Source organism: Panthera pardus, unplaced genomic scaffold (genome assembly GCF_024362965.1).
Source record: "Panthera pardus isolate Hobbes unplaced genomic scaffold, ASM2436296v1 HiC_scaffold_20, whole genome shotgun sequence".
Taxonomy (NCBI): Eukaryota; Metazoa; Chordata; class Mammalia; order Carnivora; family Felidae; genus Panthera; species Panthera pardus.
Window position 1 is genome coordinate 17,764,548 of NW_026526766.1, and position 22,192 is coordinate 17,786,739.

The 22,192-nt window shown below is 44.3% G+C and overlaps 1 protein-coding gene across 3 annotated transcripts in view; it reads left to right on the forward strand.

Annotated features, from left to right (window-relative positions):
* Positions 1 to 22,192, forward strand: part of PCSK5 (proprotein convertase subtilisin/kexin type 5) — a 444,612-nt gene that overhangs the window by 195,471 nt on the left and 226,949 nt on the right. For all 3 annotated transcript variants that reach the window (XM_053907817.1, XM_019463577.2, XM_019463578.2), the window contains exons 8-9: positions 765 to 977; positions 11,553 to 11,653. In XM_053907817.1, the coding sequence (XP_053763792.1) occupies positions 765 to 977; positions 11,553 to 11,653 (314 nt within the window). The remainder of the gene's footprint in view (positions 1 to 764; positions 978 to 11,552; positions 11,654 to 22,192) is intronic.

Consider the following 22,192-nt stretch of genomic DNA (forward strand, 5'->3'; position numbering starts at 1 on the left):
AGGAAACTCCGTACTGTTTTCCAGAGTGGCTGCACCAGTTGGCTTTCTGAAAGGGATTATGTTAGATTTTTTTTTTTCAACTTTTTTTTTTTTTTTTTTTTTTTTATTTATTTTTGGGACAGAGAGAGACAGAGCATGAACGGGGGAGGGGCAGAGAGAGAGGGAGACACAGAATCGGAAACAGGCTCCAGGCTCTGAGCCATCAGCCCAGAGCCTGACGCGGGGCTCGAACTCACGGACCGCGAGATCGTGACCTGGCTGAAGTCGGACGCTTAACTGACTGCGCCACCCAGGCGCCCCAGATTTTTTTTTTTTTATGTTAGATTTTTTTTTAATTGGGGTGTAATTGACCTATAACATTGTATTAGTTTCAAGTGTACAAAATAATGCTTTGATGTGTGTATATATTGTAAAATGAGCACCACAGTGAGTCTCGTTAACATCCATCACCAGGCATGGCTACATTTTTTTTTTTGTCCTAGTAATGAGAACTTTTAAGATCTGCCCTCTTAGCAACTTTCAAATAAGCAATACAGGATTATTCTCTGTAGTCAGTCACCAAGCTAGACATTACATACACATTATTTTAGTTCCCAAAAGCAGCTCCTCTCACCTCAAGAAACAGCTTAAATCCAGCATATTATGAAAAGAGTATCATAGCCCTCCTGCAGATATTTGATGGTGCCTGTTGATTTTGACCTTCTCTCCATGTAGAGCCTGTGATCTGTATTTTCCATCATGTAACTTTTTCTGTTTGCGAACAGGGGCGGAGAGGCCTCGGCTCTGTTTTTGTCTGGGCCTCAGGAAATGGTGGAAGGAGCAAAGACCACTGTTCCTGTGACGGCTACACCAACAGCATCTACACAATCTCCATCAGCAGCACAGCTGAGAGTGGGAAGAAGCCTTGGTACCTGGAAGAGTGTTCGTCCACATTGGCCACCACCTACAGCAGTGGAGAGTCTTACGATAAGAAAATAGTACGTGGCATTTGCATGTCATGATTTATTCATTTATCTTTCACTACGAAATACAGAGGAAAGGGGCGCCAGGGTGGCTCAGTCGGTTAAGCGTCTGACTTTGGCTCAGGTCATGATCCCGCGGTTCATGAGTTCGAGCCCTGCATCGGGCTCTGTGCTGACAGCTCAGAGCCTGGAGCCTGCTTCGGATTCTGTGTCTCCCTCTCTCTCTGTCCCTCCCCTGCTCACGTTCTGCGTCTCTCTGTCTCTCTCTAAATAAACGTAAAAATTAAAAAAAAAGAAATACAAAGGAGGAACCATAAACTTATACGCAAAAGTAATTCATGGAAATAGGCAAGTAATATATGGAAATTAGCTGCTGACGCAATACACATATTTGTAAGTTTCGTGATTCTGTTATTGGAAGTGCTTATCTGGGCCATTCGGTTCCAGCATTTGATGTGGTCTTAGACGTGAGTAAGCTTTAGTTTTATTGAAGACAAATGAGCAGTCCACTTGGACCTTGCGAGTTAGTGGTAGAGAAGAGACCAGTTCCGACACTCAGCCTACTTGCCTTATCCCTCTGTCCCCATACTGCCTTTGAAACTTACCTTCAGTGCTTCGGTTTCAAAGTGGGTCTGACTAATTCCGTGGGAACTAAACCGATCAAAAGGTGCTTTTCTACTACTGAGGCACCAGCTCGCCTGAATGAAGAGCACAGAAGTCCTACGTGATCGCCCGCTTACCCGCGTGCCCTGCTCTCCGTGCAGACAGAGAACTGATTGAGAGTTCAGGTTGCAGGACCAGCCTGCTTGGGTTTTGTTCACTGTTGAACCATTTACTATAGCTGGGTAACGTTAGACACATTACTTAATGTTTCTGTCTCAACAAGCCTCATCTGTAAAAGGTGAGCACTTAATATTGCATGGTTTATGGCATTATTATCACAAAGATGATGAAGAAGTAAATAAAAAGGGCTTTGCATACTCCTTGAACCACTGACGCCCAAGGAAGTTCTGACTTTTGGGGTGCCCAGCGCCGTGCCTCTGGTTCTAAATTTCAAACACCTTTGCATTTTGCTCTTTTCTTGATGATAGTTTTGTAAACTGTCTCAGGATTTGTCTCTCTAAAGTGAATCTAAGCTGCTTCACTTGACATTTTTTAGCATTTAGCGAAGACCCTTCTCTCAGGTCTTGTAGATTCATGCAAATTTGGGTCGCATCTGATTACACAGGGAGGAAACACAGCACTCCCTTCGTGGAATTCTCCATCTACATCCATTTGGGTCTTCTTGATTATCCTGGTTATCATATAATTTTCATGTGTGATTCCTTAGCTACTTTTCACTACCTTCTTTAGTTACATTTTTCAGATTGATTTAAATAAAAATCGCCTACCCATATCCATATCCCCTCTACCCCTAGTTTTCCTTAATTCCTCCACAATAACTGGGTTAAAAAATATGTACATGAATCTACCTTTAAGCACCTCCAACATTCATCAGTAAACATAACCCTGCAATACAAAGTAAAATAGAAAAGGAGAAAACCCAGAGATGACAAGTACCACAGTTTCCCGGCTTTCTTAATGGGAAAGTGACGTTCCGTGATTTTTTACCTTCATTATGAAAATGTTATAATCCAGGAGTGCCCCTTTTGCTCTCAAATTTGCTTGTCTCTCAGAACTCACGGTCAAGGTCCACTAAAACTAAGTGGCATCCGTCAGTTCTGCACCATAAAAATCCTGATGGAACTCTCTGGAATAAGAGTTCTCTTTCTGTACCTCTCGAGTCTGAAGGCAAATTTGCCATTGCTTCAAAGTGAATATGCCCGTCGACTCCTGTTTTCCTTGTGTGGTGATTGCCATGGAGAGGGTACCATGAAGTTCCATAAATGCCTTTCTTAAGAGAAATGTACAACCCGGTGGGCAAAATATCAAAGGAGAAGAAAAGGCTTTCTGGGTCCTGGATGGGAGAAGGCAAGATGGACAGACCTCAAAATCTCTACGTGAGATTTACTCCCTAGACTTGACCTTCCTAGCCCCTCATCATGCTGTGATGCTATGGTGGATGCTGTGACCACCCCCCGCCCCCAACGACAGGCAATCATTTAGGATTCTCCCAGGGACGGGCAGAATGATCCGTTCACCGGATGGATTCATTCAGCCATAGACTACACTTTCTCCCTAACTGCTGCTTCTGATACCAAAACCTTTACTGACTCCCTTGATATATGTAACCTATTTGTTTCTCACTTCTGTTGAATCTCTTTCTCCCATTTTCGTAGCAACAATTTATTAGTAATTTTTCTCCATCCCGTTCTTAGAATCTCTTTTATATTGCCCGAATCTGCAAATTACCGTAAACTGTAGAGGAATTTGGGAGCTGTTTCAAGTTCGAGTCTCCAGCCTTAGACCCATCTCTCAGTGGCTCAGTGACCCTCAACACTGCAATCTGTACCCCCCGCCCCCCGAAGAAAGGCACTTTGATCGTGAACGTGTTAACAGTTTGAACATGAGTAGAGTTAGCAACAACACCGGCCTTTTATGGTCCAGCTGACCCCTTTTCCTTCTAGATGTCAGAATGACAAATAATCCTGCGACGTGCCTGGGACCTTTTCTTTACCAGGCTTTGAACCAAACGCCGGTGGGCCCTCAGAGGTGCCCACTTCCTGTCAATGGCATTGTGATTGAGTGTTGCAGGAATGGTGGTGACTGTCCCCCCTTTGTTCTGGGGCTCTCCTCCCTGGGCCATTCATTTCCTTGTGCCATTTGCGGCTTCTTCAGGAGAGCACTGTTGTCATTTCTTGTCTGTAGAGCCCCGTTGTGCTTTGAACCAGGCAGATGCTAAGGATTCAGGAGAGAGGAAGGATCGCTCTGCTTCAGGAAAAGCACTTTTGTTCAATAAATTTGACTTGTCCCCAACAGAATGTTTTGCAAGCAGGAGAACCTGGCCCTGGGTTTCAGATCGGCCACATCTCTGTCCCTTGGTTTCCCACCACTACTGTTGGTACAGTTGTGGACCTCGGTATTTCATTCATGCTTTAATCGATTCAGATTGGTAATGGTTTTATATCATATTACAGCACGTGAAGCGTCCAGAATAGCAAGATTACTACCGTAAGAAACTCCCCTGTAAGCTCAACAGAAATCAGTTGAAATGACTGATTATTATAAAGCCACATTATCAACTAATACGTTTTTATTAACAATATCGCATGCTGCTTTTTCCGTGCCAAATAGGTAATAAGTTCACAGTTATAGTAACATGCCATAAATATGGCATTTTTTCTTTATCCTTCTAATTAGTGCCAGGTACTGGGCGTGCATTAAATGCATGGTCTCATAGTACCCTCAGAACTCTACACAGGAGCACCAGGAACCGTCCTCACTTTACAGATGAGAAAACTAATGCTTGAAAGGTTGACAGAAACTTAGGCAGTACGTGATGGAGCCTGGATTCCCACCAAAGTGGGGACAGACGCCATCTTGTAACCAGGGTCTGTCACGCTCTGGAGACTTCTCAAGGGCACCCACCATGGGGCTGTCTGAAAGCACGGTGCTGCTCTCACCTGTTTGGGGTTCTTTTCTTAGTGATAAAAAAAAAAAAAATACGTATCTTTAGAACACATAGGTATCCATTATTTTTCACTCCCGGTGATTTATTTTGATTTTCACGTCCTAAGACCTCCTGATAATCCCCTAAAACAATCAGTACTCTTGCAAAAACCTAAAGCTCTTTGCCAATCCGAGTCGCTGGTCCCCTGTGTCAGCCCGGAGCTCGTCCAGAATATGCTTTCCGCGTGACGTTCAAGCGAGGGCTCTCCCTCTTGTCACAAGTGTCCTCTGTTAAGGCCCGGTACCGCCAGATAGCACTTCATTTGTGCTAATGAATTTCACCCCAGGGAGAAGGTTTTTCTTGTTCCCCTCCCCCAGTCCCTTTTATCTTGTTCAATTTTCTTCCTCGTGTCCATAAAGCTGCTTAATGTATTACACTTTTTCTTACTGACTGCCTGTTTTGCAGTAGATTGGAAACTACGTGAGGTCGAAGATTTTGTCTTGTTCCTTCCCAGAGCCTGAGCTTAGTAAATATGCATGCATAAATCACTATCAGACGCTGGGAAGGATGGGAGCGGCAAGGATTGTTTACGCAGCCACAGGAAGACAGGGAAATGCTCTGTTTCTTTAAGAAAAACTCCTTCTGGTAGGTTGGTAAAAGGCAAAGGCATTTGGCAATAATGTATTTCGCATCTGAAATTGCCCACAGGAATCTTGCCGTAAAGGCGTGCGTGCTACCTTTCTTAGTGTCCAAGAGCACTAAAGATCCCATCTAAAACCCTTCACTGCCTCCTGAAATGTCTCCCAAGTTCTGATTTGGAAATAAAGCTTCCCTCTCTCCCCAGTCCCTCCCATCGTTAAATGATCTCCTTCTTTTGGGACTCATTCAACCTTTGCCCTTTTTCCTCTGGTCATTTGTCTTAGAGATTGGAATATGGCCTTGATCCTGTTCCTCCTGGGAGGGGTCTTGTGAGCCAAGGGTTAGAGTACATAGGCTCTGCTCAGCCCATTCCTGATGTCATGTTATTTATTTGTGTTCCCAACAAACTTGCCCCCCCGGGGTATCTCAGGTTGGACTGAGTGACCAATTCCACGTGGAGGAATTGTCTTATTGCTTTTCATGTTCCTAAGCAGCTACAGATTTTCTCTTCTTACAGAAACATCCTGCTCCCCGCCCCCACCCTCCCCCGCCACCCAAATCATTATTCAGGTACAGTCACCATTCACAATGGGGTTGATTTCTGTCATCTCCCTGTTTCTTCTTTTGGCTCGAGAAACGGCATCCTTTTTCAAGCAGAAGACTGGCAAATCCAGATGTGTTTAGTTTGTTTGGAAGCTTGATACACAGTCTCTTGAGAATGTTAAAAAGAGGAAATGAAATTTGCTCCTGAAAAGTTCCGATCTCGATGGTGGCCGGCAGGAGAAGGTCGATACCCACTTGCCGACTTGGGCTGGATCTCAAGGCCAAGTCCGCTGCCATGGCCGGTGGTGGCCTCGAAGGGCCACCTTGGCTCTCGCGGATGACTCTACCCGATAACTCAGCTTTTTTCTTTTGCTGCCATTTCAGGATTTAACCGTCACCGCTTACCCCGCTCTGTAATAGCTGCCACATGTCCTTAGGCAGGTTAGCCTGAGCCTTCATTTCCTTAGTTAATAGTGTATCTTGCGTGCAGAGTTCCTGTGGGTTTCGACGTAGCCGTATGCACACACGCGAGCGTGCACACCCAGAAACGCCTATTGTGTGTTGTCTCACGTGCCGCAAGCTGCTTGAGGCGGTCGTTTGAGAAGCAGTCCAGCCTGTGGTGGCGACAGTAGTTGTAAGGAACAGCTGTACTTTTAGCCCCTGGGCTATATATACGCATAGACACTCATACCCTTTGTAGGTTGCTCGTGAGCTTATGTGAGTTTTTATCTGGAGAGGCGACAAAGGAGCAACCTTGAAGCCTTTCCTGATAATTGGGGGAGTTTATAGAACAAAACGAGTATACGGGAGCTTGATGTTAGTGATTCAACTTGGCCAGTGAATGCTGTGCTTCCGCTCTATACCTAGAACCAAGCTGGACACTTGGGAGGCATCAAAAATCATCTAAGATGGCATCTTCCTCCAGTGATAACAACCTCACGTTTGTAGGCAAAGCCTCGCGTTTGCACTTGCATTTACAGATTCCCGTGGCAACACAGGACTGGAATTCTGTGTGGCCTCGTCAGTCATGATTGAATTTTATACCAGACTTCGGTGAACACAGAAAGCACTAATTGGCCCTCAATTCCCTTGTATTTTGCTGTGCTTAATAAATCGGCTTCTTCTATTCTATTCACTGACACATCGAAGATTTATTTTCTGCCTTTATTCCCCCCATGGCTGTGTTTGAAACAGCTTTTCTGGCACGTTTCTGATCCAAATCAAAATCCACACCAGACACAAATTCAACCTAACAGACAGTAGGATCGTTTCGTGTTTCAAAAATATCTGTTCGGTTGCTCTTTTCCCAGATAGGAGACAATATGGCACCTTCAGAATAAAACAGATCGCGAGATATCAGGGAGATAGAAACTCTTCACTGCAGGGCTGCTATTAAGGCTTGTCACTCGTGGCCAAAGTCAATCAGAACTGAGATTCCCTGGAGAATTTCCTCAACAGGCTGGAATAAAAGACCCAATCAGCCCAACTAATGAAATGTGAAATAATGGGAAATAAGAGCTTACGATGAGAAAAAGTCGTGGTTCTGCTCGGAAGGAAGCGTGACTGGACCTGAACAACACCCACCCCTTCGCACCAAATAAAGATGACAATCCCTAGCTTGGCGGGGTCCAAAAAACCATCTGCAACTCATCCATGAGACAGGCTGAACATCTAATTTGCTGACCGGGACAGCTTTGATCTGGCTCGAGGCCTGGGGTCGTCTTCTGTTTGCCTCACTCTGACGGACAGAAAGGATATTTTCTCGAGCGATCAGAGAAGTTCCGTGGAGGAAAATTCTGTTTCTGATTTGGGTAGCGAACTGAGAGAGCTTGAAGTGTGCAAGATGGGCCACCGGGATTGAAACCCAATTTTGAGACAGTTTTTAAAATGGAGTCCGAACGGAAAGAGCTTTCTTGTTCCGTTTTCACATACAGAACCCTCTGGACTCCTTGCTCCGTGATGTGGGCCTACTGTTCCACGCCACGCTTCCTTGAAATCACACCGTCAGATCTTGCGTGCGTGTGTTGTGCTTAATGGGGTTGCCCCATGTGGTTCCAGTTTTCGGGACATCATTTTTCTTCAAGATCGCATGCTCCTTGGTGGTCCTTGCCTTTTCTTTCTAAAGATAGACACAAAAATTCCCTGATACTCTGGCTTCTCTTAATGACGAAAACCCTGCCTCAGATCTTTGTGGTAATTTACACCTAAATATTTCCACCACTGACAGTCACTTCCTCTTGAAATGACCCAGCTGGAATTTCCCCTTAAAGCGGGGATGCGAAGGAGTGAGGCTGTTTTCGTTTCTTTTCTCTCCATTCCTTTTACCCTTCCTCCCCGTCACCTCCCTGCTCCACCCCTTTTCACTGTCTCTCACCACTCAAGTTTCACTTAGTTAAGGTGATTGCAAAACCTAAATGAATGAAAGCACAACGCCGACGTGGAATATTCCACACGCTTGCCCACACCGAGAGCGTTTAACGCTTGGTTGGTGTTTGCGTGGAAAAGTACGGAGCAGCTTTTCATTTAAGCCCGCAACGTGTATGTCCGTACCTGGTGACCGTATGGGGATGAGGCATATTCCTACGGCAGACCCGACGTCATCAAGCTTTTATTGTTCACGTTTGAGGTTGGCCGGAGGTGGTTCTTTATCTGCCCGAAAAGCATTGCACACACTTGGAGTGTTTATTCTGGATTTGTTTCTGTGCATCCAAAGTGTCTGATCCAGCTGAGGAATAAGCAAGATGAGCCAAGTGGGAAGACATCGTGAAAAATCTTGAATCCAGGCACAAGCCATTGAAAAAAAAGAAAACCTGGCAAAGGAGCGTGGCCATGAAGGGGAGGCGAAGTGAGCAGAACACAGGGCCATCTCTCAACAACGGAATGTCTGGAGACTCGGGAACAGACTGCTCCGGGGTCCTTATGCCTTGACTTACTGACCGGGTGTTTGATAAACCAGGCTGCAAATTTACCCACGATTTCAAATGAATTAGAAATACCTTTGCTGGGCACCTAGGTGGCTCAGTCGGTTAAGAGCCAGACTTCAGCTCAGGTCATGATCTCACGGTTCGTGGGTTCGAGCCCCGCGTCGGGCTCTGTGCTGACAGCTCAGAGCCTGGAGCCTGCTTCGGACTCTGTGTCCCCCTGTCTCTCTGCCCCTCCCTCGCTCGCCCTCTGTCCTCTCTCTCTGTCAAAAATAAATAAACATTAAAAAAAATTAGAAATACCTTTGCAATGATCCAGCAGTCCCACTTCTCCTTGTACATTCAAAAGAATTGAAAACAGGATTGTGAAGAGATATTTGCAGCCCCATGGGCACAATAGCCGAGAGACGGAAGCCGCCCAGATGTCCGCTGATGGATGGATGAATAAAATGCGGCAAATACATACAACGAAATATTGTGCAGCCTGAGACGAAGGAAATCCTGCCAGATACTACAACATGGATGAGACTCGAGGACGTTATTCTTCGTGAGATACGCCAGTCACGCACACGCAAAAAGACAAATACTGTGTAATTACATTTATAGGAGGTGCCTAGAGTAGTTAAACTCATAGAAACAGAAAGTAGAATGGTGGTTACCACGGGCTTGGAGGAGGGGACAAAGGAGAGTTGTTTAACGGGTGGAGTTTTATTCATAAACGATAACGTTCTAGAGATCTGTCGTAAGGCAGCCTGCAGATAGTTAACAATATTGTACTGGACACTTGAAAGTTGTTAAAAGGGTAAATTGGTGTTATGTGTCTGTTACCCCAACAAAAAGCCAAAGAAATACATTTTAAAGCCAACAATTAGGGGCGCCTGTGCGGCTTAGTCAGTCAAGCATCCGACTCTGGGTTCTAGCACAGGTCACGATCTCATGGTTAGTGACTTCGAGCCCCAAGTCGTGCCCTGTGCTGCCAGCGTGGAGCCTGCTTGGGATTTTCTGTCTCCCTCTCTTCACTCGCTCGCTCACTCGCTCTCAAAATAAACAAACATTTTGTAAACAATAACAAAGTCAACAATTAAAAATCCAGAAAGTTTCTTCGGCAGAAGTGGGCAAGGGCTCTGTTTACCCAAACATCCTCTAAGCGACGGGTGTGGAGGTTTGGAAGGTGGCTGGTTAATCAAGTCTGTTAATCGAGAGAAAACCTCGCCTTCTTGCCAGATAGACTGTCGGGAGTCTAGACCTCCACCACCACATCTCTATGGTTCTATTATTTTTGTTCATTCTGCCACTTTGTGTGTATCCGTGCCTGTTGGCATGGATCATCTGGCGACCTTAACAGTGTCCAAAGGAACAAAGAAAAGACCATGAGAACCGATGACCCTGGATGAAGCTAGTTCAGCCCGCGTGTCAGTCTAGAGCCATCCTAGGTAATTAAATAGTCCATCCAGACATCCGCATGGGACGCTGAGGAAATATTTAGGGGAGGGCTCATTTCTAAGGAGTTACATGGCACTTCCTTCCTGTGAAGATCAAATTTCTTTCCAAATCAGCCAATCGGAAGGGGATCTCAGAAAAGCAGGACTTGGTTTTCAGCCGCGTTTATCCCGCCACACTTTTCTGATGACCTTCCTCCTCAGTTTCCCTGTCTGTAAAATACAGGCAATACCCTTGTCTGGATCCAGAGAAAGCTTAACCCCCGTCCTCCAGTAACCGCAAGGAGATCACCAGCTCATCTCGTGAGCCTTGTGTGTTCCCAGCAGGAGTGATATGAGACCCAAGGAGGCAGAAGTGGATGCTCGTGGGGGAGGGAGGATTTTTTAAATCGTAGATATTTCGGTGGTTTGCAGAATCTGTATCTCGTAGTGTTTAATTTGTCTTGTCGCGGAGACTCTCAGTTTAATGGTTTTCCCCCTTAAGTGAGATGATCCTGAAACAGAGGTTGAGGGCCGCTGCTCTCGCTGGTGGACGTGTTATTCAGCCACAGCTCAAGTGAACCAGATTCAAACCAAGAGGAAAACAATGACCTAGGTCTCACATTCTGCTTTAAAAAAATGGAGAAATGGCTAATCTCCTTCTGTGACATACAGGCAGGCACTTAGTGCTGTCCCATCAAGCACCCGGGCTTCAACCGTGTTTTTAGTATTCACGTGAAATCTCTGAGGAGGTCTTAAACCAGTGTTCCTTGCATGACAGGGCTCGGCTTTGCTTAAAACCTGCAGCTCGGGGCGCCTGGGTGGCTCAGTCCGTTGAGCGTCCGACTTCGGCTCAGGTCACGATCTCGCAGTTCGTGAGTTCGAGCCCCGCGTTGGGCTCTGTGCTGCCAGCTCGGAGCCTGGAACCTGCTTTGGATTCTCCCTCTCTCTCTGCCCCTCCCCCGCTCATGGTCTGTCTCTCAAAAATAAATAAACATTAAAAACAAAATTAAAACACAAAACAAAACAAAACAGAAAACCTGCAGCTCGCCCAAGGCATCAGTTCTGGGAGTTCAGGGGTCAGATCGTGTGCCTTTATGCTCCCAGTGCCTAACTCGGTGTTTGGTTGTCGGTTCAACATAACCTGCTTATGAAAGTGCTGGGGTAACGAAAGAGCTTTAGTCTTAACTAGAGCTGGGTCTGGGGTGAGGCAAGCGAGCGTTTGGGGGTAAAATTTAAGGGGACACTCGCATAACCCCCGCGTTCCGAGCCCAAGACTCACCGTAGTCCTGACCCTGGTTTTCACGGAAGCGGAGTCCCATTTCCACAGGCTGCCCTTTGCAAAGCCGATTTACACAGGCGACTCTTCTGGAAGTGATATGGTCAGGAGTGCAAAACGAGGCATTTAAAACAACCATTTCGGCACCCCTCCGTTCCACTTTCACGAGTAAATTTCTTTCGACTTGTGCGTGACTCACATTGACCCCAGCTCCCTAAATGTTTCATTGCTGTCTTCCAGATTACCACAGATCTGAGGCAACGCTGTACAGACAACCACACCGGGACCTCGGCCTCGGCCCCCATGGCTGCGGGCATCATCGCCCTCGCCCTGGAAGCCAAGTAAGCCTTTAGCTTCCTATTGTCTCCGCTGGCGACAACCCCTCATCTCAAGGACAACTTACCCATTCCCTACTATATGATCCCTAGCACAACAACCCAGAGCAGAATCTTCCAAATGCGACCTTTCAAACGTCAAAGACTAGGGTTTTAAAAAGAATTTTTTTCCCCCGATATCAAGGAAAAAAAAAAAAAAGCAATTCTTTTTTTTTTTCTTTTTTTTTTTTTTTTTTTTTTTTTGGTTTTTATATCCTTAAAAAATCAAACTGTGTAATTACTTTATTATGGAGTCATGGTGTAGGCATGCCAGTTGGCTCCAACCCTCTTGCCTTGTTGAGGTTTTTATTCTAGTCTGGGAATGTTCCTGTGGGTCTCAGAACAGTCAGGGGCCCTTTCCCTGCAGAACAGCCAGGCGGCTCGGATTCCAGGACAATAGCGCTCCCTCTGGGGGACAGACTATGTCAAGGTCATTTGACTGAATGAAGCTCAGGGTCAAGAACAACCCACCCACCTTCAGTCCTGTTGCGCGTGGTCAAATTCTGTGTCTGAGAGATCCCCTTGAAAGGCCCCTTAGATTCTGTGCTGTAGGCCTCACTCTCTGTCTGTAAAACACCAACAGATTCTGCTGTCTTAACCAACGTAAATTTGTCTCCACTCTTGGGAATCCTGGATCTTAGTTCTTTCAAAACCTCGTACAGATCTACACGCTCTTACCCTCAATGTCAAAACCCAAAATGCCAAGAAAACTGGAAGCTCTTTTGCAAATTTGGCACAAAAACTCATTTGATGGCAAAGCCCTGAACTGACTTGAGGTGGTTTGTCTTTATCGTGAAAATCCATACAAATATTAACGTATGTGATTCTGACGTGCTGGCTCAGAGCCTCCCCCCACCCCCGCACCCCGCCCCGGAAGTTTTGTATAACCTATGCTCCGGATGCCATATCTGAAAAAATGTCAAATTCCAAATACATCAGGTCCAAGAATTTTAGAAAAGGGTCTGTGGGCCTGCACTCTGATGCCCTCCTACAAGAGGATCATAAAAGCAACTGAAGTAAGAACGTAAGTGTTTTTCCAGAAATAGCCTTGCACCCCTGTCCCAGGGAGGAATAGAATGATGTTTCCATTTAGTTGTACCCAGACGGAGAGCAATAGCCGATGACAGGAGAAGAACACAAGAATGATGACGAGACCTTCAGTAAGAACAGTACTCGCTCAGTCTCAGTACGTGTGTAGCTGCCCGTTCTTTAAGGCAGAGAGCCTGTGTTAAGGCAGTCGGGCCCTCATGTCATATGGAAAGAGTGAAATATAAGCCATGGAAAGCCCGAGACGGGCAGAAGGACACAGCTTCGGATGTGGGCTGTCTTCGTCTGTTGAGACCACTAGAACAAAATACCGTAAATGAAGTAGCTCATAAACAACAAAAATTATTTCTCGTTTTTCTGGAGGCTGGGAAGCCCAAAATCGAGACACTGGCCGATCGGGTGTCCGGGGAAGGTCCACTTCCTAGGCGGGTCCCATGGCAGAAAAAAAGGGGCAAGGGAGCTCTCTGGGGTCTCTTACGAGGTCTCCTCTTTGTGACGGCACCACCCTCATGACCTAAACACCTCCCAAAGGCCGCACCTCCTAACGCCATCACACTGGGCATTAGGTTTCAACATACGAATTTCGTGGGGACACCAACATTCAGAACATACAGTGGGTGCCATACCTTTTGTTGACCCCTTGCCAAAAATTGACGTGGAGAGATATCCAAGTTCACACGAGTGTCTGTATTGCTTTCTTTTTGATGAGGTTAAATAAGAATCATTGCAGTGCGTTGTATCTTTTAAAGTGTTAAAAATTGGGGTGGAGCAAAGAACTTGCACTTACCTTATTAAATTCTCACCTGACAACTTTTCACCGGACAGTTCTGGCCACAGAAGTGTCTTGTTAGGTGTCTATTCCTCTAATGTTTTATTTATTTAGTTTTGAGACAGCAAGTGTGTAACCAGGGGAGGGCAGAAAGAGAGAGAGAGACAGACAGAGAGACAGACAGACAGACAGACAGAGGCAGAGACAGAGACAGAATCCGAAGGAGGCTCCAGGCTCTGAGCTGTCAGCACAGAGCCTGATGCGGGGCTCGAACCCACGAACCGCGAGATCATGAGCTGAGCCGAAGTCGGATGCTTAACTGAGTGAGCCCCCCAGGCGCCCCTAAGTATCCTGTTTTTCAGTTGGTGACTGCTAATTGGATCTTTGAAAAGCATATTGGCTTCATCCTGCGATTCTGGGGTATTTGCCCACAAAATAGTAAATTAGAAAAAAGTCAGGAATTGATCGAGCACTTCCTAATTCCCCTCCAGAAATGGTTGTCATCTCACCCTTAGTAACTAAGCGCCGTATCAGTGGCTACAGATATACATGATACTCCGTTCCTTGGGATATTACCGTACCACTAATATTTCAACAGTTCTCGTAACCACTATTTAAGTTCAGGTGGGGAATCCTCACTTTTATGCCTCAAGCAGCGCACTCGGTTGGCTAAGTTTGCCTTGGGGCTGGGAACACCCTGAAAGCCTTCCATCTGTTTTCGCGCTCTTTGCCTTCTGAGCATTTTTAAAGATTAATTTTTGCCGCAACTGTGACGGATGGGAGGCAGGGGGCCAGACAGCCTCTACGTGGAAAGATCCACTGTTAATTGAAGATTGTCAGCAGTACGGTCTGATCATGGAGCCAAAGTAGATGGTAAATAGACTGATAGATAAAATGTTCTGGATAAACCTTGCCTTGTAACTCCACGTAACTCGTTCAGTGGGCCAATCTTTTCCCGTAAGTGATGCTGGAGGTTAGGAGGGGGACATCTGAGTATTCAAAGAGTGGGTCAGACGTTGATGATAAACCTGGATCAACAAGCTGTGGGCCTCCAGCATGGTATCAAAAGTATCTGGAACTAAGAAATGACAGCACAGAGCTTGGATGACAGTAAGCCAAGGCTTCAGTTGTTCAAAAGCTAAGCCGAAGCCTTGCAAACACACCTCACCCACTCAGCAGCCTCCACACCCCCCCCCCCCCCCCCGGGGATGTCCTCATCTACTCGTGCTTTTCAGCAAGTCTTGGACTTGGGTATTTGGAGATTCAACCTTTCCTCTCACAAGCTGAAAAGCCTGATCTAAGGAGGGAGAAGAGAAAGCGGCAGCATTGCCCCGGGGCACAGCCAACACTCTAGCTAAGCATCGCCTGCTCAGGTCAGGGAGTAGGGTGAGGCTGAGTGTTGGGGGTAAAAAGCTGCCAGTGGGGACTGCCGTCCCCATTTCCCAGCATGCCCCAGCTGTCCCCGTGCTCTAGGGGGTATTGTCATTTCTCCTAATGGCAGATTTCAATCTAGATTGAATCAATTCAATTCAATTCAATCAATCTAGATTCAATCAATCAATTCAATTCCATCTAGATTACAATCACTCAGGGAAAACTGCCACTTCCTGACCTCCCTCCCCCGCAGCCTGCTTTCGATGCATCCCAGGTGCTTGTCGGCATCAGTAGGACAGTCTTCCTCTGGAGGATACTTCAACCATTGGCCTGTCTGCCATTTTGATTCTTCTTGCGCCCTTCCACTCAGAGCTTCTTCCCTACCCGCAACCCCAAACAAAAAAACCTTCTTAGGAATCTAAGAGAAAAGAAAAAAAAAAAAAAAAAAAAGATACAAAACATAGAAACAGATCAGCTCAAAGTGTGCAGATTTCTTATCTGAGCTCAAGCAAAGCTTGGTCCTGAGTTAACTGCTGCGAGAGCTCATAGGACAGACCCCCAGGCCATCCTTTTCCTAAGGGTGTGTAAGAACAGGTGTTACCACAGAGGACCCCGTAGCATACCCCAGACCCTCGGGGAAAAGCACACTGCACCCAAGACTGGAAGGATTCTCAGTCCCTCGAAAATCTGCCTCCTTTTCCTATTCTGCCTCAGTTTGAGCCTCGTCATCGCTACAGGCGCTTCTGACAGTCTGATCACAAACTTTGCCTTTCTAGTAAATAAGGCAGTTTCCTCCTGTTCCCCAAGGTATCACCTGGGTGCAGAAAGCTGTCAGTGTTTTACCCTTCTAAAAACCGGGAGCAATTTCAGAATAAGAGAAAATCCTGTCATCTTAAAACACAGGAGAGGACACTGTTTTTGTGTTGGGGTACTCTTTGTATGTATTAGTTCAGAGGTTTCTAATATTTCAATTAGGTCGATTTTGTGGATCTGGAAGTAATCTTCTGGTTTTTCAGCCGGGTGAACAGGGACTATGTAATCAGTGATTATAGGTGAACTAATTATCATTTGGGCCGTTGCTGCTTAAAGTGATGTCTTTTTGTGTGGCATAATTCAGCAAGTTCAAGTAAAATGCGCGTCCCGGGAGCAGGTTTCTTACCTAAAGAAAAGAGTGAAACGTGACTAACAGTTTTAGGTGAGCAGCACAGGAGAAGGCCAGGTCACGTGTCGAAAGAGCTTGGCATCGCAATCTCAATGCTGGGATATATTGCCAGTTACCATAGCCCTGTTGGGAAGAGACAAGAAAGTTGCCAGCAAATGATGTTGCCTATAAAATGGTTTATTAAGTAAAAATGGCAATAATTGACGTTCATAAAAATACACTCTTCAGATTTTTAAACTCTGTTTTACTGAAGTTTCCCAGACCGGAGGCTGTAAGCGTTAGCAAAGAGAAACTAATTTAGTAGAGTCTTCCCTATGTTTAAATACCAGCATTAGCTCAGGACATTCAAAATTTAAGTTTACCAAAGACACCTTTTGGCCTTGAGTTGCAAATGGTTTCTCACTGGTAAACTGAGTAGCCTATGCTTAGCAATCAAGAAATGTTGTACAGTGAACGGTCAGTTAAAGGGACTGAGTCAGATAGAAACTTTGAAAATTGTTTAGGACTTTGGAGAAAGGAGGGTGCTGATGCAAAGAATCTTCCACACATCCTTGTTTGAAGTGACCTGGGAGCATTTGCCTCCAATTTCGTATCTCAGGAGCCTCAGGGATACCTTCCTTTGAGAACGTCTAACAGAGCTACACCTAAACTCAGAAAATAAACAAATTGAAGGGGGGGGGCTGTCATTCGGTGCTAAAAATATACCCAGAATGTCACCTGCTTCTGGTATGCTTCCTAGCCAACTTGATGGGCGTACGATACACACATCTCTAGGTGGGCTCATCTATTTTATTTTATTATTTCCCTGTTCTCTCCTATTTCAAATGTCCTGTTGGAACATATCCTATAAGTATTTGTAGAATACAGATTATAGGACCTATATAGATAGAATATAGCACTAGCTAATTTATCGTTGTAGTGTGAGGCCGAAACTCCTGGAGACTAAGGATTGTACATTCCTGCCTTTATATTTGTGTATAACAAATATCTAGTACACTAAAAAAAAAAATAATAATAATATTCTAAAGCATCACGCTAGATGCTAAGTGAATTAAGCAGGGCATATTTCAAATATTTGTAAAAAATGTCAGTTGCCTTCAAAGGGAGGCAAATGTACACTAACATGGATGCACAAGCTATTTAAGAAAGCCAATGAAATCAGTCTGGGGGGAAAGGTTGTGGAGTGTGCCGGATTTGGCTGAAAATAGAAATGGCCCACCTCCACGATCCAGCTTGGAACACTGGCGCCGTGATACTCTTACATCCTTCGTGACATCTAAGCACAATGTTTTGCAGAAGGTCAATTCCATACAAACATTAGATCAGCCCATCTAGTCCAACCTTCTTATTTTTTGTACGAGGGAAATGAACAGAAGTGTTCAATTTCAGATATTCGCCATTTTTACCTCTTAGTGCCTCTAGCCGGTAGCGATTAGTGACTTCTCCCCACGTGACCTCAGCTCATTCCTTACCCAGTTTACTTATGATCCCTTAGAACTGGGCTGACCTTGGGGAGAATAGAGACATGATGTTATTCCCTCCCTGAGCTTCCAAGAGAAGCCCCTCTACCTTTGATCTTTAGTGGAAGGGATAACGTGAGACATGGAAAGGTCAATGTGTGAAGAATTAAAGACGTGTTGCACTACAAGATGATTCACACCATACGCTGTTGATTTCAGAAGAACCATCCTGGAAATTCTTTTCTCCGGAAATTAAACTCACCATCTGTATTTCTTATCAACCGAAAGGTCCATCTATATAAATGTTATGCACTTACCAATGGTCAACCACTCTATGGGTATGCTCTCCCTTTCATTATAATCTCTGTCTTACCAAGTATGTTTCCGATGCAGGGGGAAAAAAATATGAGGAAATGCTCCAAATATTTGAGATTCAGCAATTGTGAGAAATTAATACCTGGGACAGTTGAGATGGGGCCTGAAGTTTTTAGCAAGTTGAGTTAAAGTAACTAATTGAGGGGCTTCAAAGATCTAGACCTGACCGTCTTGCAGGGAGGAGACCACATAAGAAGGATTCGATAGACGTAAACATTTCTAAATATTGGGGTTAGCGTCTTAGGCCTGATATCTGGTACACTCTTCTTATCTTCTTTGTTTTGTTTTAATTAAAAACACATTTCAGTAAAAATGTTCCATTAAAAATACTCCCAAAGGCCACATTCCCCTGTACGAAATGCTGCAGTGGGCGGGGAGACAAATGGTTGTTGAGGTAAAATAGAGAATCTATCCACTCTTTCCTTGTAGGGGAGTTTTACTGATTTCAAGTAGGACTTCAGAAGCACATGCACAATACAGGTATGTTTGCCCAGATTCTCTGTGATTCCAAGAGTGAGGATGGAGTTAACACACACTCCCTTTTCCCCCATGCTCTTAGAGCTTTTAGAATGTTGTAGAAGCTTCTAGAATGTTGTAGTTTGGGCTTAGAATTTAGCTGAGATTTCTGGCATGGAGGGTTGGGATATATAGCATGAGGAGGGTGGGGAGACTTAAACTGTAATCAGGGAGGAGAGCTGAAAAAGGAGGTTCGTGAGGTAAAAACAGCACACATTGCCACTTGAGGCCGAGCGGACAGAGAAGGGATGTACTGTCCTGGACTATTCCCTATAGTGAAATAATTGTAACCAGACCCACAGAGCAGTTACCACGGGCCTGCTGCCAGGACTGTGCATGAAAATAGCTTTGTTATGTCTACATACACACAGACAATACACTGTGTCCCCTAGCACTTTTCAAGTTCAAATTATGTGGAAGCCAGTATTCACTGGACTCAACTTTGTACCTAACTAGTAGTTAATGGTTTAAAACATTGCAGCTTCCAAAGGTGTCCTTTATTGCTAGAAAAGCCTGAGTCAATAGGTTCATTCACTTTGTGTTATCTTGAGATTTAGCCTGTGTTTTCCATCCCCTTCCTGAGATGAGGAAAAGGGTGGATGGATAAGAAGGGGTGGATGGATAGTTGAGTTGCCCAGAGACTGAACTGAAGACACAGAAGTGATTAGATGACTGTTGCCTGCTTCTTTTGCTTAGCTTTATTTTAGAAAAATGGAGTATTCACTGAACGTATTTTCCTTTTATTACTGTAATACTAAAGATCGTTTCTTAAGAAGAGTAGTTCTTAATTTGGTTACAGTCCCCAGAGTTTTTGCTTATATACATCATTTTCAAGGTCATATGTTATATTAGAAATGTCTCATGTTATAAATACCTGATTTATGATTTAACCTAAGCGGTAACACTATTTAAGATTGAAAATGGGAAAGACCTGTCCTCTGGGATTTGACTCATTTTATAGTAATTATATCATTATCTATGCTATGTCATCCACCCCACCACCTTGACAAGAATTCCATCTCAAAGGACACGCTGCCTAAAAATTCTATAAACAATGACACCACTCTGAGAAAATAGTTTAAGCCCAAGGGGGGGAGAAAAGAGTTAAGTTGTGAGAAGCGATTTTGGAAAGAAATTTCTAATCTTGTTTTTCTCATCTCCGTAAGGTGTGTAGAGAAAATATGGTGTTGGTAACATAGAGCTTAGATGGAATCATTCATTCATTCATTCAGTAGACATGTATTAATGGTCTACTAGTTGTCAATATCTATGCTAGACATTGTGCATTGAATGCTGGGTTGACATACCCGGAACTTTGGCCCTATTTGGCGAGGCAGTCTTTAGGAAACCAAATGATAAGTACTAAGAAGAACATAAACAGAGTAGAATACTGGAGAGTAATCTGATGAAAGGAACCATTTTGTCTAGAGTGGCAATGGAGAGACCTCTTGGAGGAGGTGACATTTTTCTGAGACCTGAAATATAAGAAGGCTCCCTTGTGGAGAACTGGACTGAGCATTCCAGGGAGAGGGAGGAGCAAGTTGGGAAGACCACATAACTGGAATACGGTTATTGGCTTTGAGAAATAGGAAGATATGCAGGACTAGTATGAGCTGGAGATTTGGAAAAGTTCAGATCACATAAGGTGTCATAGTAAGTAAACATGATAGAGGTCTATGGAGTCTGTAAAGGAGAAGATTTGATTAAAATTTGTAAAGATTATTCCAACTTCTCCTTGGAGAGCTGTTGGTGTTAGAGCAAAGCAAGCGCCATTTTGGAAGCTAGTGCCATAGTTCAGGAAAGATTAAGGTAGCTTGGTCAGCACGACAATAATGGAGACAGAAAAAAGTGGATCAATCTGACGTTTGTTTAGCGGGTAGAGCAACCAGGGAATGAATTAGATAATGTGCTTTGGGGCGGGGGAAGAAAACCTCAGGGCTGAGTTCTAGTTTCTTAGCTGAGCTCTTGGGTGGATTGCGCACCATTTATTGAAACAGATACCCTTTTTTCTTTCCATGGGCTTCTGAGAATTGAAAGAAGCATAAAGACCCATGGGACCAGATCCCTGGGCCGACAGGTTTTATAATAAGACCTGTGTTTGGGCGCACTGGCTCCTCCAGCAATCTATTAATTACTTATTAATTTAGCCTTAGAATTAATTAATTAATTAATCCTTAGCAAGTGCTGTTCACTAAGATCATGCTTGCTGTAAATGGCTGAGACCACTTACATTTTTAAAAAGAGAGAGAAAATAAAGAATAAGGATTTATTTACATTATAAATTGCTCGTCTACTGCCATGCGCTGTAATTTAAATAGTGTGTTAATAGCAAATTGACTTTTATTCACTTACCCCAGAAGACTGCTTAGAAAATCTAATGAATTAGTGGGTTTTCAAGAAGTATGTAAAATTGAGTATTTAAATTGAATCTCTTGAAGGTTTGTGGATGTTATGCATTGCCAGGAAATTTTTGTTCTTGATAGTGTCTATGGTAACACCCCAAATACTATCAAATATAATTTTTCTTGCTAAGAATACGAGAAGCTGCTTTTTTTTTTTCCGGGTCCAGTACAGTTTCACATAATAGTTTGCTAATTTAATCACTTTAATCAAGGCATATTTCAGTACTTTCTGCAAAATGACTTCCTGTATGGCTTCATCAAATATCACTCTCTTTGTATTCGGGCATTCTCAGATATATTTCTAAACTCTGTTTTGAAACCCAGTTAAAACTCAACCCTATTTTTTAAAAACTTATTTATTTTGAGAGAGACAGAGGACACACCCATGCACGCAGGAGAGGGGGAGAGAGAATCCCAAGCAGTCTACGTGCTGTCAGCACAGAGCCCGAGGCGGGGCTTGATCTCACAAAATGTGAGATCAACGTGAGCAGAAATCAAGAGTCGGTTGCCCAACCGGCTGAGTCACCCAGGTGCCCCTCAACGCTATTTTTGTGGCAGGTGTTCTTCAGCTGAGTGTTGAATCAGTCTTGCATATAAACCGCATGGTCTTCACCTATAATTTCTTACTTCTAGGATATTTTTGTTTCATTAGTCCAGAAGAGGATAATTGTTCCTAGTGACACTATTATTTTTTTGTATTTTGCTGATTCCAGCATTCTTTCTTCTCTGGTTTGGAAGAATCTTCATCATGATACCTTTTGCCGTCCGTATGATGGAAACGTAAATAAGAGAAGCAGAAATGACAGACTGACAAGCATGTCATTTCACTAGCATGAAGATTTATTCATTCTGACCCCAACAAGCTGATTATGGCCTTTGATTTGTCAAAAGCTCAAAGCAACAAATTCATAGTGAAATCAAGTGTGATACCTGGAAGAGAACTTGTACAAAAAAAAAACAAAAAAAAAAAAGACACTTTGTGCTGAGAAGATTGGCTCATTTCTTAACATCTTGGATTTTCATTTCTCTATTTGCGATGATTCTCAACCTTACTGAGTAACCGTATGTGTGACCCAAGTGAAGTAAAGTTCTATGTTCTTTGCATATCCCAGAAAAAATAATGTTAGTGTCATTCTAGCCCATAAAGTCACAGTGCACCTGACCACAATATGCTATAGATGAGACAAAGGAGTCTTCTTGCCGTTGGCCTCAACTGAGTGTGGACATAGTGCATGGGAGTGCAAAAAAAGGTACAATCAAAAACTGAGATGAAAAATAAAAACAGCAGGCAGCTTTCACCGAATGCTCACTCTATGCCAGATACTGAGCTGAGGGCTTTTATCGGTTGTCTCAGTTAGTCCTCAAAGCACTGCTATGAGGTAGGCATTATCTCCCTGTTTC